Genomic DNA, 18,291 nt, shown 5'->3' on the forward strand with positions numbered 1-18,291 from the left:
CTATGTGCCTTGTGGCAGATTATTCAACTTCTCTAAACCTGTTTCCTTATCTGTAAAATATAATAGTTTTATCATATCATAGTATAGTACACAATTAGGACTAAACTGGCATTCAATTAGGTAACACATAAAATATTAGTAATGTCACTGGCAATAGCATTAAAAAAATGTTAGTACTAAAAAAGAATGTGTTTCCACAGTTTAATACCAAAATATTTCATATCATTATAAACATGTAATTATCTCTAAAAAATGAAATCTAAACCAAATCTCTGGCCTCACTTCAGTTAACAATTTCAATTTACTCCTCTTCTAAGCCTTTTGTCAACCTGCCAATCAACAATTAACTGTACTATTACATTGTCCTTTTAATTTTCTCTCACATTCCCAAAAGAAATAAAAAAAGGAAACACCTAAATGATCCCCAAGGTGGATAAATAATCCCAAAGTAATGGAGGATTTAATAAATATATTTAATATCAGTCAACCCAAATATCTTACCAGATTTCACTTTTTCTTCCCCCCAATTCTTTGGGTCATCAAAAAATTCTTCCAGTCCTTTTCTTGACAATGTGGTATGAAGTAATCTACACTGGTGAAAAGATGTGACATTTGGTATATTCTTAGGCAAAAGACTAAGAGAAAACCTGCAACTGAACATATATAAACAAGTGATCAGAGTTTTGCAACATTTGGATTTTACAAGCAATAATTGGAATCATTTCCTCATCTACAATGTTAAAAAAAAAATTACTCAGGGTTTTTGCACAAAGAACAAACTTATAAAATGCTTTAGAAATAATTTTCAATATTGCATTATAGATGCTGCTACCCTTTAATTTCAGAGATTAATATATTCACATAATTTTGGAGACAGTATCTTGATAAAATTATACTTAAGGTAACACTTTTAGGCTTTTCATTCCTGGCTAGTGGTTACATAAGCAGATAAAAACATTCTGAAGATTAATTTTGCAACATGTATCACAAGCCTCAATGCTTCCCCCTTCAACCCAAAATTCATCTAGAAATTTCAACTAAAAATATGATGAGAATTAATAAAAATATCTATTAAAGCATTATATGTGATATCCAAAAGTTGGTAATAATGTAAATATGCAACCAGGAAATGGTTAAAAAATTACTGTGCATTTGTATAATAATTTATTATGCAGTAATTTAAAAATCACGTTTTTAAAGAATATTTAATAAGCTGGTGAAATAATGTAAAACTCAATAGCAAAGTGTATCACAAGTGTTGTATTCCTACCAAAAAAATTTAACTTGAATCTAACCATGAGGACACAATCAGACAAATCTAAATGGAAGGATAATCTGAAAGGGCTGATCTGCTCAAAAATGTTCTGGATTAAAGATGACTAAGAAGACATGACAACCAACGACAGTAATGAATGATCGTTGGTTGGACCCTGGATAAAAAATTAAGAAAAAATTTGGACTGTATGCTACATAAAAGCACGGCGACAGTAGTATATTAAATACTCCAGCGTGATCATTGTAGTATCGTAGTTATAAAGACAGTGTTCTCGTTCTTAGGAGACATATACTGAAGTGTCACAATGCCTCAAATAGCTCAGAAAAAAATACACATAAGCATGGATATAAAGAGACATAAAAATGTGACAAAATGCTAAGGTTTGCTTAATATAGATGAAGAGTGGTTATTCTTTGTAGTACTCTTACAATTTTTCTGTTGGTTTGAAATTATTAAATATAAAAAATTGGGGAAACAGGGTAGAGCACCAAAATGCATACATGTAAATATGATTCTGGCTTTATTTTAAAATTACATGTATGTGGGGGCACCTGGGTGGTTCAGTCAGTTAAGTGTCTGACTCTTGATTTCAGCTAGGTCATGATCTCATGGTTTGTGAGTTCAATCCCTGAGTCAAGCTCTGCTCTGACAGCTCAGAGCCTGCTTGGGATTCTCCCTCTTCTCTGTCTCCCACTGCTCCTTCCACCTGCACACCTGCTCTGTCTCTCTCTCCTCAAAAATAAACTTAGAAGAATTACATGTATATGTATATATAAAAAGGAATGTAAGAAAATCTTTGAGTGGCAAAAATTATAGTTGATTATTATTTTCTTCAAAACACTTGCCTTATTGTCTGCAAATGAAGCAATATTCATTTTGATAATAAAAATCTAAAATTTATTTTATTTACAATTTTTTTTAACGTTTAGTTCTGAGACAGAGCATGAGCAGGTGAGGAGTAGAAACAGAGAGAGACACAGAATCTGAAGCAGGCTCCAGGCTCTGAGCTGCCAGCACAGAGCCCGACTCGGGGCTTGAACTCACTGACTGTGAGATCATGACCTGAGCTGAAGTCAGATGCTTAACTCACTGAGCCACCTAGGTGCCCCTCTAAAATTTATTTTTAAGAAAAAATGACAGTGAATTACAGACAATTGATCCAAGTTTGTCACCTTTATCAAGTTACAACCTGTGAACCTCTGCAAAATGAAAAAAATATTGCTTATCTCTAAAGTAAGTGCAAGTAATATATAGCACATAATAGATGCTCAACAATTGTCTGTGCTGGATTCAATGACACATACATGACTTCCTTTAAAAAAAATCCGACATACCCAATGATTTATAAAATCCAACTCATTAGAGACAAAATCCAATAAAAGGGAGGAAACCATATACCATAAACTCGTCAGTCTGTCCAAAAGACAGGCTGTCTTTCCAGAAATAATAAACACCATATGTAGGATGTTCCTCTCTCACACCAGCAGAGCTACTTTCCGTTCTTTTGATTACTTTCACTTACTCACTCCACATTTACTGAAAAATCTGATAGATTCTGGAAATACAAAAGCGCCTTGGTTTTTATCCATCCAAACTTGACATAATCTTCAGTTCCATAACCAAATCCTCTTCAGTGCAGTTTTTCCCAACTCACCCATCCAAAGAGGATACTTCTGTACCTCTAGGTTTAAGTCAACAAATACTGGTTATCTACAGACCCCATGGACTGTCTGGTCCGCACTAGGTGACAAGAAAAAGTTTGAGAAAAGACCGGAAATGTCGGAGGTGGACGACTTCTCTAAGGGCATTCCCTTCTCACGCAGGTGAGTTCGGGTTCGGTTATGCGCGCGGCCTCTCAGCTGTTTTCCACCATCTCGGCAACCAAACAAGATCCAAAGTCGGAGAGGAGAACAAACCTACTCCTCACATCACTTACCCTGTGCTAGGTGGGGCCTGAAGACTTATTAGCGACTTAGAAGCTTTCAGCCCGGTTAAGACTTTTCTGCAAACACTGCCCAAACTGGCCGCAGCCATGTCTCCACAGAAAGTAAGGATACCGCGGTTTCTCCACAATGATGTCATTTCCTGTGTCTCAGGCCGACCGGATGGAGAAAACAGAAATAGGCTTTGCCCTCACTCAAGATGGCCACTTTCCGCCTTCGCTCTCGTTGGTAAATTGGCTCTTTCGGCTCCTGTTACGCGCCCCAGCTTTTCAATTGCCCGTAGTAGCCATGGCGGCCATGAGTTTATTGCAGCGGGCCTCGGTCACTGCAGTGGCCGCTCTCTCCGGCCGCCGGCTTGGCGCTCGACTTGGATTCGGGGGCTTCCTCACCCGTGGCTTTCCGAAGACTGTCGGTGGGTGCTAGCTTTGGGAAAAGCGCGCTCAGGGGATGTGGGATGAGAGATGAAGAGCTCCTCCGGAGTGACCTTGGTGGGATCTGGAAGGAGCTGGGAGAAATTGCGGGCTTGGGGCTTGAGAGGAGAGATGGAGCGTGGGCTTTGTGAGGAGGTCTAGGGTTTTCCTGAGGTAATCAGATCGATCGTGTTTAAATCATTAATTAGCATTTGTCAAACACTTTACCACTCAGCCATCCCAGTTGGTGCTAATTTGCGGATGAAGTTGAGGTTAAAAAGGCACGGACCAGAGATCTAGGTGTCTCAGGCACCGGATTCTCTCTGTACATTCCACCCTAGGTTCTAGTCCCACAAGGTTGTAAGTCATGTTGCCCAGGAGCTCACTGATGTTAGTAGGTAGGTGGAGAGGCTCAGGGTTAACTCCTTCAGTAGACACAGTGCCTACACCATACTTTTAGGGGTCCCTGCAAATGTTTTCTCTTTCTTTTAAAACCAGGAGGAAGGAAAAAAAAAAAACAAAAAACCTGTAATGTTAATGAATGTGTGGTAAGGAATCCAGCCTGGATTGTATTCGTTTTATATCAACGGAGTCATAAAATAGTAATTTTTAATATCTTCTTACAGTGGAAGGGGCCCATGAAGGAAAAATCCCTAGGTCCAGGAAAGTCGTAATGCAGTCATGCCAGGGTTATTTGAAGCTTCTTGGAGACTGTATTGACTTCTAGGAGAGTGAATAATTATAATAGCAAAGTCTCAGATGCATTGTATTCAATCTAATTCTTTCAAAGACTCTGCGAATTAAGTACAATGTTACTATCCCCATTTTACTAATGTAGGGACTGTGACTCCGTTATTACAAAAATAATGCACTAGAGCACCAAATGTAATATTTATTGAACACCTATGTGCCATGTACCATTCTAAGATCTTAAAAATATTAATTCATTTAATCCTCTTGATAAAAAATATACTGTAAGCTGTCTGCCCTGTGCAACACAAGAAGGTAGAGAGGAAGTGTACTCGAAAGCCAAAAAGATCTCCAACCTCAAAATATCTTTCTCTACCCCTTTTTTCTTCTCCCAATTTAATTTGAATTATGTCACTTCACATAGAGACTTGTCACAAAAATGATGGAAACAACTAGTGGAATTCAAGGATTTCCAGCAGGAATTTGAACCTGTTTTAAAAAAAAAAACAACTACATGTGCTAACATTTCTTGATAAAATCCCTTTGTAAGCCATTTCTGATTACAAATATCCTCCTCTTCGAATACTCCCTGGAGATAGTATTTATTCATGTCTTGCTGGAGATAAACTCAGGTGAAAACCTCACTCCCAGATCCCTTTTATACGTTATTCCCCCTTTCTTGGATTTCTGGAAGGATCAATACCAATAATCTATATACCCTTTCCACTGGGACCAGGGAAGGATCTGATAGCTATATTAGAGTCTGTGTTTCAGCCTGATACCTGCTTTCAAAGGTATTTTGCAGGTGGTTTCATCTGTCACTGTGGAATGAAAGGTTTTAATCTGTTATGTTATTGCTTATGTCTGCCCCTATGAGACTGTAAGACCCAGGAGCAGAAAACCTTGTTTTGTTTTCTCTGGAGCTAGACTGCTTACATTCAAATCCTGGCTCCAGAGTTAGTAGCTATGTGACCTTGGGTCATCATATCTTGGAAGCTAAATGGAAAGTACTTAATTGCTTGGAACCTGTGTTTCTTTATCTTTAAAAAAAGATGTTTATTACAAGTGTGCTTATATTCTGTTGACAGGGAAATAAATCTAATCTCTTTACTATTGACAGGTATTTATAATCCTGAAATATATTTCTGCATAAGTTAGCATCTTTCTAGAATGTCATTTTGAAAGGTGCTTGTCTCTTACCATAAGAACTGTTAGAAAAAAAAAAAAGAGGATGATAATTTTAACCTGCCTCATAAGGTAGTTGTGAAGAGTGAGTGGGAAAATCAACAGCACCTAGATTTAGAAGCATTGGTTTACTAACAGGCCCTGTGGCCACCCCTTTCTTATACATGTAGTACTGACATGTTATCTTCATTCACCGTCCTTGAAAACTTTTCTCAGGAAATAAGCAGATACAAGTGTTCTATTTAAATTATGTATTAAGTGTCTAATATCAAGGAATTACAGAAATGAGTTTAAGTTCTTCCCTCAGCTGCAGTAGCTTTAATATGAAGACTGATGTGTGCACATTATGGTTTAAAAAAACTGAGAAGAAATATTTAAATGATTACATAAACAAAGTGATATGGAGTTAATTCAGATGTAGAAGATGGGGCATTTTAAGTGGATTCTGGATAGTTTTAACAGCTGCAATTGGCAGAAGAATAGAGGATGTATTTTCTGATATATCTGAATATGGGGGGTCTTGAGATAGGTAGATGTTGAAAGAAAAGGCTTAAGAAAGGGAACTTGGGACCAAGTTGGGGGAGTGGAGGACTGAATACAAAACCAAAGTATCTTAACTGTTTTGTAGGCTGCAGAGAGTGTTTTAGCAGGAGACCAAATCAGTAGTGTGTTTTGGGAAAATGCTTCTGAATTTGGATGGCTTATAAGGGGGTGTTGGTTACTTAAGCCAGTGAGGTAAAGAGGGCAGGAAAGAAAAGCTGAATCTTAGAATCAAGAGGCCTTGACAATTGATGAATGAGGGGTAGGTACAAGGAAGATGAATGAGTTTTTTAGCCTGGGTAATTGAGTTGGCGGAGTCATTAACTGGGAATAGTCTGAGAATGAAGGAAAGAAAATGGCTAGTTTTTGATTGTTGTCTTAGAGACACAAAACCTACATTATCTTATTTGATCTTCACAAATATCACAGTTGTCAAAAACCATGTAAGCAGTATTCACCCTAATATTTTTAAATTGTAAGCAGGTGGCCTGACTACATCAACAACAAATCATGAAGGCTCAGAATGTTTGAGAAGAGTTTAGTGCTATGAAATATACTTTAGAACAGTTAACAATAATAATAATAACAGTAATAAAATAATAATAGTTATTTAGCACATTTAATGACATGAATAACTTGTTTAACAGTAAAGGTAGTTATATGGAAAGCAAGCAAGCAGTTCACTTTACTAACTGCATTAATATTGCTAGAATACAGCCAGACCAAGCATTCTTCCATAGTTTTTTTATGTTACATTTTTTTATATCTGTTAATGGTGTTATGCATAATCAGTTGTCCCTAAAACCAGGTAGAGTTTAATCCATGTCTTTCTCTCTGGGTAGTGTGTGTGTGTTTGCCTGCCTGCCCAGTTGAAAGGGAAAGTTGGGAGTACACTGTCTCTTCTGAGTAGATTTACTTTCAGAGAGTGAGGAAGGATCCCAACTGACATTTAATTTACTTAAGAAATGTAAATTCCAGCATATTTATGGAGCATCCATCATGTGGCAGACACTAAAAGGTACTGGGGATACAGTACTGAATAATGCGGTCCTTGACCTCATGGACTTTAACAAAATAATCAGGCTTAGTGTGTATTGTTCTAAAAGAACTAACCAAATAATATCACGGAGGGTAAGTAGGAGGCCAGCTTTGGATAGGGTAGTCAGAGAAGACCTCTTCGAGGAGGTTACATTTGAACTTGGTCCTGAAGGATGGAGGTGCGGCAGTAACTGTTCAAAGAGCCTGGGGAAAAGCTTTTCAGCAAAGAGTGCAAAAACTTGAAGTCTAGAAACAGTTCTTGGAGTTGGAAGGAAATCATTGAGACTGATAAGTTGGAAAGGTATGCCTTTTTGTTCTAAGACAGGCCATGTGTTCTGATTCTTTGAGGAAAAGGACCTTAGATATCCTCTAGGCCAACCCCTAGAATATCCTTTTTACATCCCACTGTTGACACTTGAATAACTCCAAAAAGGGGACTGGAGAGGCAGTCCAATTTTATTTTGAACCACTAAAATGGTTAGAAACTTCTTCCTTGTATTAAGCTGAAAATTACTCCTGGTTCCTCCTTTCAGGTCAGCACAGAATAGTGTGACCCTTTGTTATGGGATAGCCCTTCACCTATTTAAAGACACTTCTCTGCTTTCTACCCAGACTTCTTTTTTGTAGGCCAATCAATCAGTTGCATTTCTTTAAGCTTCAGTATATCAGTTTCCAGGTTGTTTGCCATACTGGTTGCTTAAGCTGGGGTATGCTCCAGGTTGTTCCTCTAAAACAATATACTCTGGGATGGACACACTCCTGCAGGTGTAATTAGGAGATGGAGGTGGGTGTTCCTCCTGTTTTGACCCTACACTTCTCATACATAAGATTAGGATTGAATTGTCTTTGACTTTCTTGGTTACCATATCACACCAATGACTCTGCTTAAGTCTGTGAGCAACTTTTGGGAGGTCCAATCAGGACTTTCCACTTCTTATATTTAATCCTTTTAGATTTACCCTTTTATAAATGTGTGAGAGGACTTTTGGGGATCCTATTTCATCATCAGTGTAGTAGCCATCCTTGTAGCAGTAGCTTTGTGTCATCAGGAATGCCATTTTCACCTCATCCAGGCCATTTGTAGAAATCTCAACTTCTCAGAGCTTTGGATGGAGCCTTTTGGCAGGTTGTTGGATTAAGTAATCAGCACCTTTTGGGTATAATCGATCAGTTACCCATTATAAATTCATCTAATTTGCTACTTCTCTCACCTTTTAATGCCCCTTCCTCATACCCCCCATCTCCACCATCCTGTCTATATAGGAACCTTACTTCTGGGCCTGGTTTTTTCTGACATTGCATCCTGTTTCTTTCCTTTGTTGGAAAGAATAGCCTAGCACAGGGCCTACACATAGTAGAATAGAATTAATGAGTGGTTTGTACTATTAACCAGCTCTTTTTTTTGCATCTAGTCCACAAAGAATTCCAATGTACCTTTCAAATGATTTTCTGAAATATATAATCACTTTGCCACATTCTCTTGTTATTTTAGAAACTTTAGTAGTGTGAATTGTACACAGTAAATGCATGCCAGCTTCGAATTCTCTTGTGAATTAACTTCCTAAATTCATTGCAAGCTACTATAGGTGATACCAAAATTAATATAGTTTCTACCTTCAAGACATTGATATTTCAGTGGAAGCGGTGAAAGCAAGTATGCATATCACTAGAATATACAACAGTTCAGAAGTAGGAGACATCTCATGTGATTGGGAATAATGTTGGTTTTTGGAGGTTAAAATGTCATCTGGGCCTAATAATATCAGGAGAGGGAAAGGCATTCCAGACATTTAAGCTTGAACAAAGGATACAAATCTTTATGACCTCTATTATAACTAAAATTACTTTAATGGGGAATTAGTTTTGTATTCTGCAGTGACTCCCATGGGAAATTTTTTTGAATACACTTTCATACAGCAGAAACCATAATCTCGGTTTCCCAGTAACAGTGAGATCCTTTCCTGCTTTCAGCACAAGGGCTTAGAGTGCCTGCAGTGATCTTTCCAGGCATCCAAGAAAGGGAAATCATGTAGAAATAAGCTTAGGGGTGAAATTTTGCCTCAGTTTATCTCCAGTGAGGCTTGACTGCATACTGTCCAAGGGAGAATTTGAAAAGGAGAATATTCACAACCAGAAATGGCTTACAAGGGTGCCTGGGTGACTCAGTCAGTTCAGTGTCCGACTCTTGATTTCAGCTCAGGTCATGATCCCAGGGTTGTGGGTTCGAGCTGCATTGGGCTCTGCACTGAGCATGGAGCCTGCTTAGGATTCTCTCTCTCTTTTTCTCCCTCTCTCTCTTTCTCTCTTTTCCTCTGCTCATGCTCTCTCTGTCTCTCTCTCTCTCTCTCTAAAATAAAATTGAAGGAAAAAAAAAGAAAGAAATGGCTTACAGACCGATTTTATCAAGATATGTTAGAGTATTTACTTTTAACAAGTTCAAGTTCCTGCTGGAGATATGTGGTATAAATATCTTTCCATCTATTTTGCTGCAAATCTCTGATGTATATTTCCTCATCATATGAAGTGACACAATTTAAGTTTATTTATTTTATAGCATTAGCAGATATTTACTGCAGAGATAAACAAAGATAATTAGCCCACCAAGAGTATCTAACCTCCCTGCCTGCTCTGGAAACAAATTTAGACAATTATTTAGATATCTCTTTAAAGTTGAATAAAAATGAAGAGAGCTAGAGTTTACAATAGTACATTAGTGTTTGTTGAAAGATACCCTATCTGCCCTGCCTTTAGTACTCAAATAAGTATGTATTTTTTGTCTTAATTCATATTAAACATTTATGAACATACATTTTCTTATAACCTGATTTTATGTCAGAATAGAACAGTATACGTTTATGAGCCTTGTATATGTAACAGGGTAATTTAATATTGCCAGCTCCTGTGCGACACAGTGGAGATCATGGGAAAAGACTGTTTATCATCAAACCTTCTGGATTCTATGACAGGCGTTTTTTGAGTTTAATGGTGAGTCAAAAATTTTGCTAAACTAAACTCTTTATATACAAATAGGAATTTTTTTTTTTGGCCTATTTAGAAAATAAGCATCTTTCATTTCGTAAAAGGTGTTATTTTGTAAATTCACATTTCTTTTTTAAAAGATAATTGAGATTTTGTACTGTAATGTCTGATTTGTTACTGAATTTCTTTTTAAACTAGTGAGCTTTTCGTTCTTCATAAAAAAGGATTTATATGTATTAGAGGTAAAAAATGAGCCATTCCTTTATTCTCAAGATTGTGGGGTTTTGAAATGTAATCTGCGTTCACTGTGCATGCATGCGTGCATGCACACACCCACACACATACACTAAAGTCTATAAGTTATTAAACTTTGAAAATGGATTCATTTGGGGATAATTATTTATATTATTAAAATATTCTTTAAAATACCAAGGAACTCATTGAAAGACTTCCTTAAAGTAACTACATTATTTTGGACTACAATTTTTTATTTCTATATTGTTCAGGAACATTGATTTCAGAGGATGAAGTGGGGTGCCAGCTATATATTTGTATCTCAAGGCTCTTTAAGGAAAAGTAGAGGCCTGGCAGATAGAAGATTGTCTGGACGCTGCCCTCTAGACCTCTTGCTCGCCCATTGTGCTCAGTGCCCCTCCTCACTCTCCTGGTTGAGCTCCCACTTTTCTTGTCATGACCAACTCAAACTCTACAGTGGGTAACAACACCCAGATGTTTTTGCACTTCCCATCTTAATACAAAAATTTCTCAACTTTTATTACATCGCCTTAACCAAAAATGGGAAAATCACTTAAACATATATTGTATTACCCTTTTACAATTAATCCTTACTTTTTCTTTCATTTTTGCTTCCAAATATAGGCATCTAAAAGTTAGAGCAAAAGAAAATCTCAGAAATAAATACTTTGGTACCACATCTCCAATATGGCAAATTTATTTTACAGGCAATGGAAGGAAATCAAAAATTGAAGACAGTTTAAGAGTGGGGAAAGAAAGTTAGGTAATGGTTATGTTATGTGAAAACTATTTTTTAATCTCAACAGAAATTCTACATTTTGTTGACTGGGATTCCAGTAGCAATTGGCATAACTCTGGTGAATATATTCATTGGTAAGTACCTCTCCAACCAAACTGGTAAATTTTTAAAACCCATGTATATTAATAACAGAAGGAAATTACGAATGTTATAAGAAAAAATTATTTAAATAATAAACATGAGATTTTATTTTACAGTAACCAGATCTCAATCTGCAACAGGGTACAATGTTGTTTTTTTAAAGATTTTTTTTCCCTTCAAGAACCTTGAAGGTCACCAACTCTGTAGAGGCCACAGATGGCTTCAGAAAGCCTTGTTTTCCTCCTTGTTATTTCTCCAAAACCAGTTTGACAAGTCTGAATTAAAAAAAAAAAAAATAGAGATAGAGGTGGAAGAGAGGCTAAAGGATGGAAGAATTTTTTTATGCATCTTGGAACATGTAAAATTATAATCTAAAAAAGAATGAAACTGTGAATGACAGTGCAAATTAGATTTTCATGGGAAACACTGCCCAAACTACTTCTAACATCTTGACTCCTAAAATATTTTGTCTAGTAGCAGTAGGGAAAACCAGAGGGAATAATGTGTCTTTTATTATATTTTGTTACATTGTATAAAAACAATGTGAAACTCTCCTATCATGCCTTAGACAATAGACAATGCCTTACAAGTAGAAGACATCTAAAAAATATCTAATGAATGAAGTAATTTTAAACCACATTAAAGTGAATCTAAAATGCAGGTGACCCTTGAACGACGTGGTGGTATCAACCCCTTGCTCAGTCAGAGATCCACATATAAGTTTTTGACTCCCCCAAAACTTAACTACTGATTGCCTATTGTTGACCAGAAACCTTACTGATAACATAAACAGTTGGTTAACACATACTTTGTGTATTTTTTATATTATACAAAGTATTCTTTGTATAAAGTGATAAAGAATTCTTGTGATAAAGTTAGCTAGAGAAAAGACAGTGTTATTAAGAAAATGATAAGGAAGGGCGCTTGGGTGGCTCAGTTGGTTAAGCGTCCAACTCTTGATTTCAGCTTGGGTTATCATCTCATGGTTCATGAGTTCAAGGTTCATATCGGGTTCTGCTGAGTTGCAGAGCCTGCTTGGGATTCTCTGTGTCCCTCTCTCTCTGCCCCTCCCCTGCTCCCACACTCTCTTCTCAAATAAATAAACTTTAAAAAAAAGAAAGAAAATACAGTACTGTACTGTAAAAAAATCCACGTGTAAGTGACCCCATGCCATTCAAACCCATGTTGTTTAAGGGTCAACTGTATTTGATATCTTCATTAGTACAGAGCTTTCTTTAAAACCACAAGAGGTTGGTTTCTTAAATAGTGGAAAATTAATATTACAAACTGCTGATACTAATTGGACATCACTATTATCTCTTATTAGGTGAGGCTGAATTAGCAGAAATTCCAGAAGGCTATATCCCAGAACACTGGGAATACTTCAAGGTTGGTATAGGCCATTGAAAGTTACTTTCCATTACGTGTCTTGTCAGTGTACTGATTAATGTCTTAATTTAGCAATTATGATATATTCACTTTTTGGTATGAGGGAGATGACACATTTTGTGCTCACTTTTTACAAGCAACTTCTTTTGGTCATTTGTTTTATTGCTTTATGCTGTATGGTTTTTTTTTTGTTTTTTTGTTTTTTAATTTATTTTTGGGACAGAGAGAGACAGAGCATGAACGGGGGAGGGGCAGAGAGAGAGGGAGACACAGAACCGGAAGCAGGCTCCAGGCTCTGGGCCATCAGCCCAGAGCCTGACGCGGGGCTCGAACTCACGGACCGCGAGATCGTGACCTGGCTGAAGTCGGATGCTTAACCGACTGCGCCACCCAGGCGCCCCTACGCTGTATGGTTTTTTAAAGAATGACTCTGCAGTGCGTTCTCATCCTAGCATATTAACCATCAGAACATATCCTAAGTTCAATGCCATAGGAAAGATTTTACCAATACTAATGCTTAGCTATTCTTTATCAAGCACCTACTATGTAGCAGGGGCTGTGGTAGTGTTTTGTAAATATTACCGTGTTCCATGTGAAATGTGCTATTATTATCCCCAATTCAGAGGTGAGGAAACTGAGGCATAAAAGAGGAGAAGTGACCTGTCCAAAAGGTAGGGCCAGCATTTGGACCTACACAGGCTTGATCTGAGAGCCTGCACTGTCATTTTAGCACACTGTCCCTGCTACTAAAACAGCAGCGTCGGGCTGCTACGAAAGCAGCATCAGGTTCTGCACTGACGGTGTGGGGCCTGCTTGGGAATCTCTAAAGTTAATTCTGTTACGTGTCTTTATAAGTGTTGTGGTGAGATGGCCTTGAGTAGAGTATATTCTGTCATGTTTTATTATCTGACTGAACTATATTTCAGAAAAATATATCATTAACATAGCATTATTATATCTTAAAGCAAGCCATACAAATAGTTTATCTGTGCTGAGAGAAGGAGCTTCAGTTTTTCATCACCAAACCCTGGGTTTAGCTCCTAAATTAGCCACTTAAGATCCTCAGTGTAGTATAATGGCAAAACGCACAGATTTTGGAGTCAGACAGACCCAGTTTGCATCCAGATCCTGGCACTTAGTAACTGTATAACTTTGCAAAATTTGCTCATCTATAAAATGGGGACAAAAATAATATCCACCTAATGGATTAAAGTAATTTAAAAAATATATAAAGTAGTTAGCATTTAGTTAGTATTATTGATTTACCTGAGATGGGCATTTTTTAAATATTAAATATAATTTATTATCAGATTGGTTTCCATACAACACCCAGTGTTCATTTCAACAGGTGTCCTTCTCAATGCCCAAGAGATGGCCATTTTGAAGAATAGTAAACTGAAAAGGCAAAGTAGTGTTCAGAAAATAATAAACAAATTTTCTCTTGTAGCATCCTATCTCAAGATGGATTGCCCGAACTTTCTTTGATAGTCCTGAAAAGAATTATGAAAAAACAATGGCTATCCTTCGAATTGAAGCTGAAAAGGCTGATTTACGGTAAAAAAGGGGAGAGGGGCAGGAAAGAAATCTCCTTCCTTACTATTGTAAGCCATAAGAAAAAAATTAAATTGTTTCAACACTTTAGGATGCTCCATGTAAAACAATGAAGATGGGGATGGATCTGGCCTGTTTAGAGTGGAGTTTATGAGCTGGAAACTGAGACTATTGGTTGATAATATCTGTCAAAGTAAAAGGAATTCTTTTTAAAATATCTCACTCTTTTGGGGCGCCTGGGTGTCTCAGTCAGTTGAGCGTCCGACTTTGGCTCAGGTTTCATGATCTCACGGTTCATGGGTTTGAGCCCCACATTGGGCTCTGTGCTGACACCTCAGAGCCTGGAGCCTGCTTCGGATTCTGTGTCTCCCTCTCTCTCTGCACCCAGCCCCACCCCCGCCCCCTGCCCTGGGCTCACTCTCTCTCAAAAAAAGACATTAAAAAAATTTTTTTTTTAAATTCTCACTCTTTTAAATGCAGGGAAGCCCTCTCCTCCATCTATGCCCCACCTCCCTCAATTTCCTTTCCTCCTCTACCTAGTCTCATCCTTAAAAGTGACTATTTAATTATTTCTTGTGTATGTCCCTAGAAGAAAATTTATGCCTTAAAAATATATTTTGTATATCATTTGAAAATATATTAACACAAATAGAATCCTCTTATAGACACCGCTCTGTACCTTGCCTTCATTTCACTTAAATAGATCTTGGTGATCTTTCTATAATAGTACGCACCCTGTTCATTTTAATGTCTGCATTATATATTTTACTGGATGGGTGTCCCTTAATTTTTTTAACCAGTCCCTTGTTGTTGGTACTTCGGTTCTTTATAAGTTTTTTGATAATATACATAGTGCTGTAGTCAATATCCTTCTACATAGACTGCTGCATATTTATTTAGTATATCTGGAATATAAATTTCCTAGCAGTGGCACTGATAAACCAAATGTTATATGTTTAGATTTTAGATAGATGTTGCCAAACACTTTCCCAAAACATTGTTTATCAGTTGTTTTTTCTGTCACCAATACATGATAATTTCTGCTTTCCATACCATTCCCTGTAAATGGAATTTATCAAGCTTAAACATTTTGCTGATAAGATAGTTGAAACATGTTATTTCATTATTTCAATTTTGTATTTTTTTGTAAGGTTGAGTATTTTTTCACAAATAAATCTACTAGCTGTATTTGCTTTCCTGTAAATTGCCTTTTTTTCTACTAATGTATACATTTAACTAAAATATCTTTTTGTTTTTGTTGCAAGTATGTTTTCCTGACTTGTCATTTGTGTTTTGATAGTGTAAAATTTTTTGCAGCCTAAGTGTTTTTATGTTTCAGGTTAACAAAAGTGTAGTAGTGGTAATGTGTTTCTGAACACTTACTATGCATCAGTGTTTTAATTACTTTATATATATTTACTCATTTAATTATTGTCAAGTTTGTCAGTCCTTTTCCTTAGCTTTTGGGATTTTGTGTCATGCATAGGTTTTTGATAGTAATTAAATAGGGAAATATTTAAGTCCAAAATTATTATTTTTTTTAATGTTCACTCATGTTTCCTTTTGCTACTTTTAAATGTGATCCTGTCTGAGATTTATTTTAGTGTTTGTAGTGAGGTTTACATACAGTCATATGCATTCATTAAGTTTAGTGGGTTTTGATCAAGGAAAATAGCTGTGTAACCATCATAGCCAAGGTCAGTTCAGTCACCTACTGAGCCTCTTTCTTGTGCCTTCAGTCATTCCCCATCCCCTACTCTTGGCCCCAGTCTACCACTGATCTGCTTTCTGTTATTCTCTTTTAAACTTAACAGTTTATAAAAATTGCTATGATAGTAAAATATATATATATATATATATATATATATATATATATATATTTAAATGATTAAAAGAACTAGATATGTAATCATACATGTATATAGTTACCATATGGAATTGTTGTTATGTATTTAAGAGCATGGAACCAGCAGTATGGCTCATACTTAGTAACATTGGACTTTTTTGAACTTCAGACATACACCTTTGAGTTCCAATTAAAAGATAGATCCTAGAATTCCTTAGACATATAGAGATTTTAAATAATTTCCAAACAAAGTAAAAACCAAAACAAAAGCGTGACTTCTACCCCCAAAGGAAAGATGCTGTTGTGAGGATGGAACAGGAGTACCTATGTTTTTAAAAAAGTATATGTTTAGGTGGGTGCGTGGGTGGCTCAGTTGGTTAAGCGTCAGATTCTTGATTTTGGCTCAGGTCATGATCTCACGGTTCATGGGTTTGAGCCCCACGTTGGGCTCTGCACTGACAGCATCGGGCCTGCTTGGGATTCTCTCTTCCCCTCCTCTGCTCATGCTGTGTCTCTCAAAAATAGGTAAACATTAAAAAAAATTTTTTTAAGTATATGTATAGGTATTTGGAAAACTGAAGCATAAAAGAAAGATACAAAATAGAAAGGGACTGTCTCCCATAATTGTTTCTGTCTAAAGATAACTATTATTTTTTTTGCCCTCCACATTTTTTAATGCTTTCTGCATGTGTATGAATACATATTAGTTTCTGTTTTTTAGTGAAATGGGAAGACGCTATACATACTCATTTTATACTTTGCATTTTTAATCTAACCCTATATGTATCATCTCTACTTACAATATATAGATTTTCTTCATTCTTTTTAACAGGTGCCTAGTAGTCTATTGTAAGGGTAAAACCAGTCCTTCTTATGAATATTTTAATATTTGCATTTTGGATGATTACATTCTAAAGAGTAGGAAAAAAAGGATAATATGATATATAATCCTTAAAAAAAAAAGAATACAAAAAAAAAAAAAAAAAAAAAGAATACACTCTCTTACATACACAATACAAAGGTAGGTAGTCTCTCATAGGTAGGGTTAGTGAGCTGGTTAAGGTTAATAAAGTGCATTATTTAACTGATAAATTTCCAGTCAGATGAAAAACTTAATATGTGGTCTATAAAAATGGAAAGGAAAGGTTTCGTTGGAAGGGCCTATTTCAAAAATATGTGGTCTCAAGAGGGTTTTCTAGAAGGCAAGAAGATAGGAGATGCATTACCACTATTCAAGTGAAAGTGATCTGTCCAGATAAAGAGCTGGGACAAGAGGAAAGAATAGATTACCAATTCAAGTGATGTTTTAGTGATTAAAAACAGTATCTGTGGGCTAACTACATAAGCAAGATAATGAAAGTCAAAAATAAGCCCCAAATTTTGCTTATAGGTGCATATCAGATAAATGTATACACATGGATCTGTGGAGGTATGTTAATACTTTACATACATACATACATAAATTTATTTATTTATTTAGAGAGAAAGAGAGTATGTATGAGCATGGGAGGAGCAGAGGGAGAGAGAATTTGAAGAAGAATTTGAAGAATAGTCAGTTCAGAGCCTGATACGAGACTCGCTCCCCTGACCCTGGGATCATGACCTGAGCTGAAATCAAGAGTCAGATGCCCAAACGACTGAGTCACCCTGGTGTCCCTTACATAAAGTACTTTAGATAATACTTTACACAAAATCAAAAGACTCTCTTTATGGAGATAATTCATTAATTTTGCAGTTGGAAATGATGGAGTCACAGTATTGCTGTTCTGTTTGTTACAGATTAAAGGAGCTAGAAGTCCGAAAGTTAATGCGTGCAAGAGGCGATGGTCCCTGGTATCAGTATCCAACCATTGACAAGGCGCTGATTGATCATTCTCCAAAAGCAACTCCTGACAACTAATCCTTTGTTTCTCTAAATACAAAATATATTCTCTTTAGGGGAAAATTAATTAACATATTCTGTATTTTTTGTTCACGTGATGAATAAAAGATCTTCCATTGCTTTTTTTCTCAGCATTGGTTCAGATTAAAATTTTGTGTGGGATTTTAATTTTTTTCAGTTTTATTGAGGCATAATTGACAAAATTTGAAGACATTTGAAGTGTACATTATGATGATTTGGTATACACTGTGAAAGGCAGATTAAGACTTGATTTGTGGGTTTTGCTTTCTCTAAGGTTTATCATATAATAAAAAAAAAACTTGGACAAATAGAAATTTACAAACTACTAATGGTGTAACTTTAAAAGTCTAATGTTTTAATTGTCTGATAATTAGAAATTAGAGAAGTCTAATTATGTTAAATATCA

At 36.3% G+C, this 18,291-nt stretch overlaps 2 protein-coding genes across 5 annotated transcripts in view; one reads left to right on the top strand and one right to left on the bottom strand.

Moving 5' to 3' along the window:
* The window catches only part of MRPL47 (mitochondrial ribosomal protein L47), a 39,889-nt gene extending 36,527 nt beyond the window's left edge, over nucleotides 1-3,362 (bottom strand). For 2 of the 3 annotated variants that reach the window (XR_009262018.1, XM_058730570.1), the window contains exons 1-2: nucleotides 3,213-3,362; nucleotides 502-653 (exon numbers count right to left, since the gene is read on the bottom strand). Coding sequence is in view for 1 of the 3 variants with exons in the window: in XM_058730570.1 (XP_058586553.1) it covers nucleotides 502-653; nucleotides 3,213-3,358 (298 nt within the window). In the remaining 2 variants the exon portion in view is untranslated. Of the gene's footprint in view, nucleotides 1-501; nucleotides 654-2,610; nucleotides 3,193-3,212 lie in introns of those variants that run through there. The other variant, XM_058730571.1, reaches the window with a different exon arrangement.
* Nucleotides 3,363-3,407: 45 nt separating this feature from the next.
* NDUFB5 (NADH:ubiquinone oxidoreductase subunit B5) lies at nucleotides 3,408-18,017 on the top strand. 2 transcript variants are annotated; one of them, XM_058730572.1, is made up of 6 exons: nucleotides 3,423-3,631; nucleotides 9,979-10,067; nucleotides 11,123-11,189; nucleotides 12,524-12,585; nucleotides 14,033-14,139; nucleotides 17,762-18,017. In XM_058730572.1, the coding sequence occupies exons 1-6, from the start codon at nucleotides 3,508-3,510 to the stop codon at nucleotides 17,880-17,882; spliced, it is 570 nt and encodes a 189-aa protein (XP_058586555.1). In that variant the 5' UTR covers nucleotides 3,423-3,507; the 3' UTR covers nucleotides 17,883-18,017. The 2 variants fall into 2 exon arrangements, with proteins under 2 accessions (XP_058586556.1, XP_058586555.1); XM_058730573.1 differs by lacking the exon at nucleotides 14,033-14,139 and having other exon boundaries at nucleotides 3,408-3,631.
* The last annotated feature ends 274 nt before the right edge of the window (nucleotides 18,018-18,291 follow it).

The sequence above is a fragment of the Neofelis nebulosa genome, chromosome 5 (genome assembly GCF_028018385.1).
Source record: "Neofelis nebulosa isolate mNeoNeb1 chromosome 5, mNeoNeb1.pri, whole genome shotgun sequence".
NCBI lineage: Eukaryota > Metazoa > Chordata > Mammalia > Carnivora > Felidae > Neofelis > Neofelis nebulosa.

Bases quoted from the DNA above. Each gene is read 5' to 3' on its own strand.
- NDUFB5 (XM_058730572.1), top strand. From the start codon at position 3,508: ATGGCGGCCATGAGTTTATTGCAGCGGGCCTCGGTCACTGCAGTGGCC. The intron at 10,068-11,122 runs GTGAGTCAAAAA...TAATCTCAACAG, and splicing joins GGCGTTTTTTGAGTTTAATG to AAATTCTACATTTTGTTGAC. The intron at 11,190-12,523 runs GTAAGTACCTCT...ATCTCTTATTAG, and splicing joins TCTGGTGAATATATTCATTG to GTGAGGCTGAATTAGCAGAA.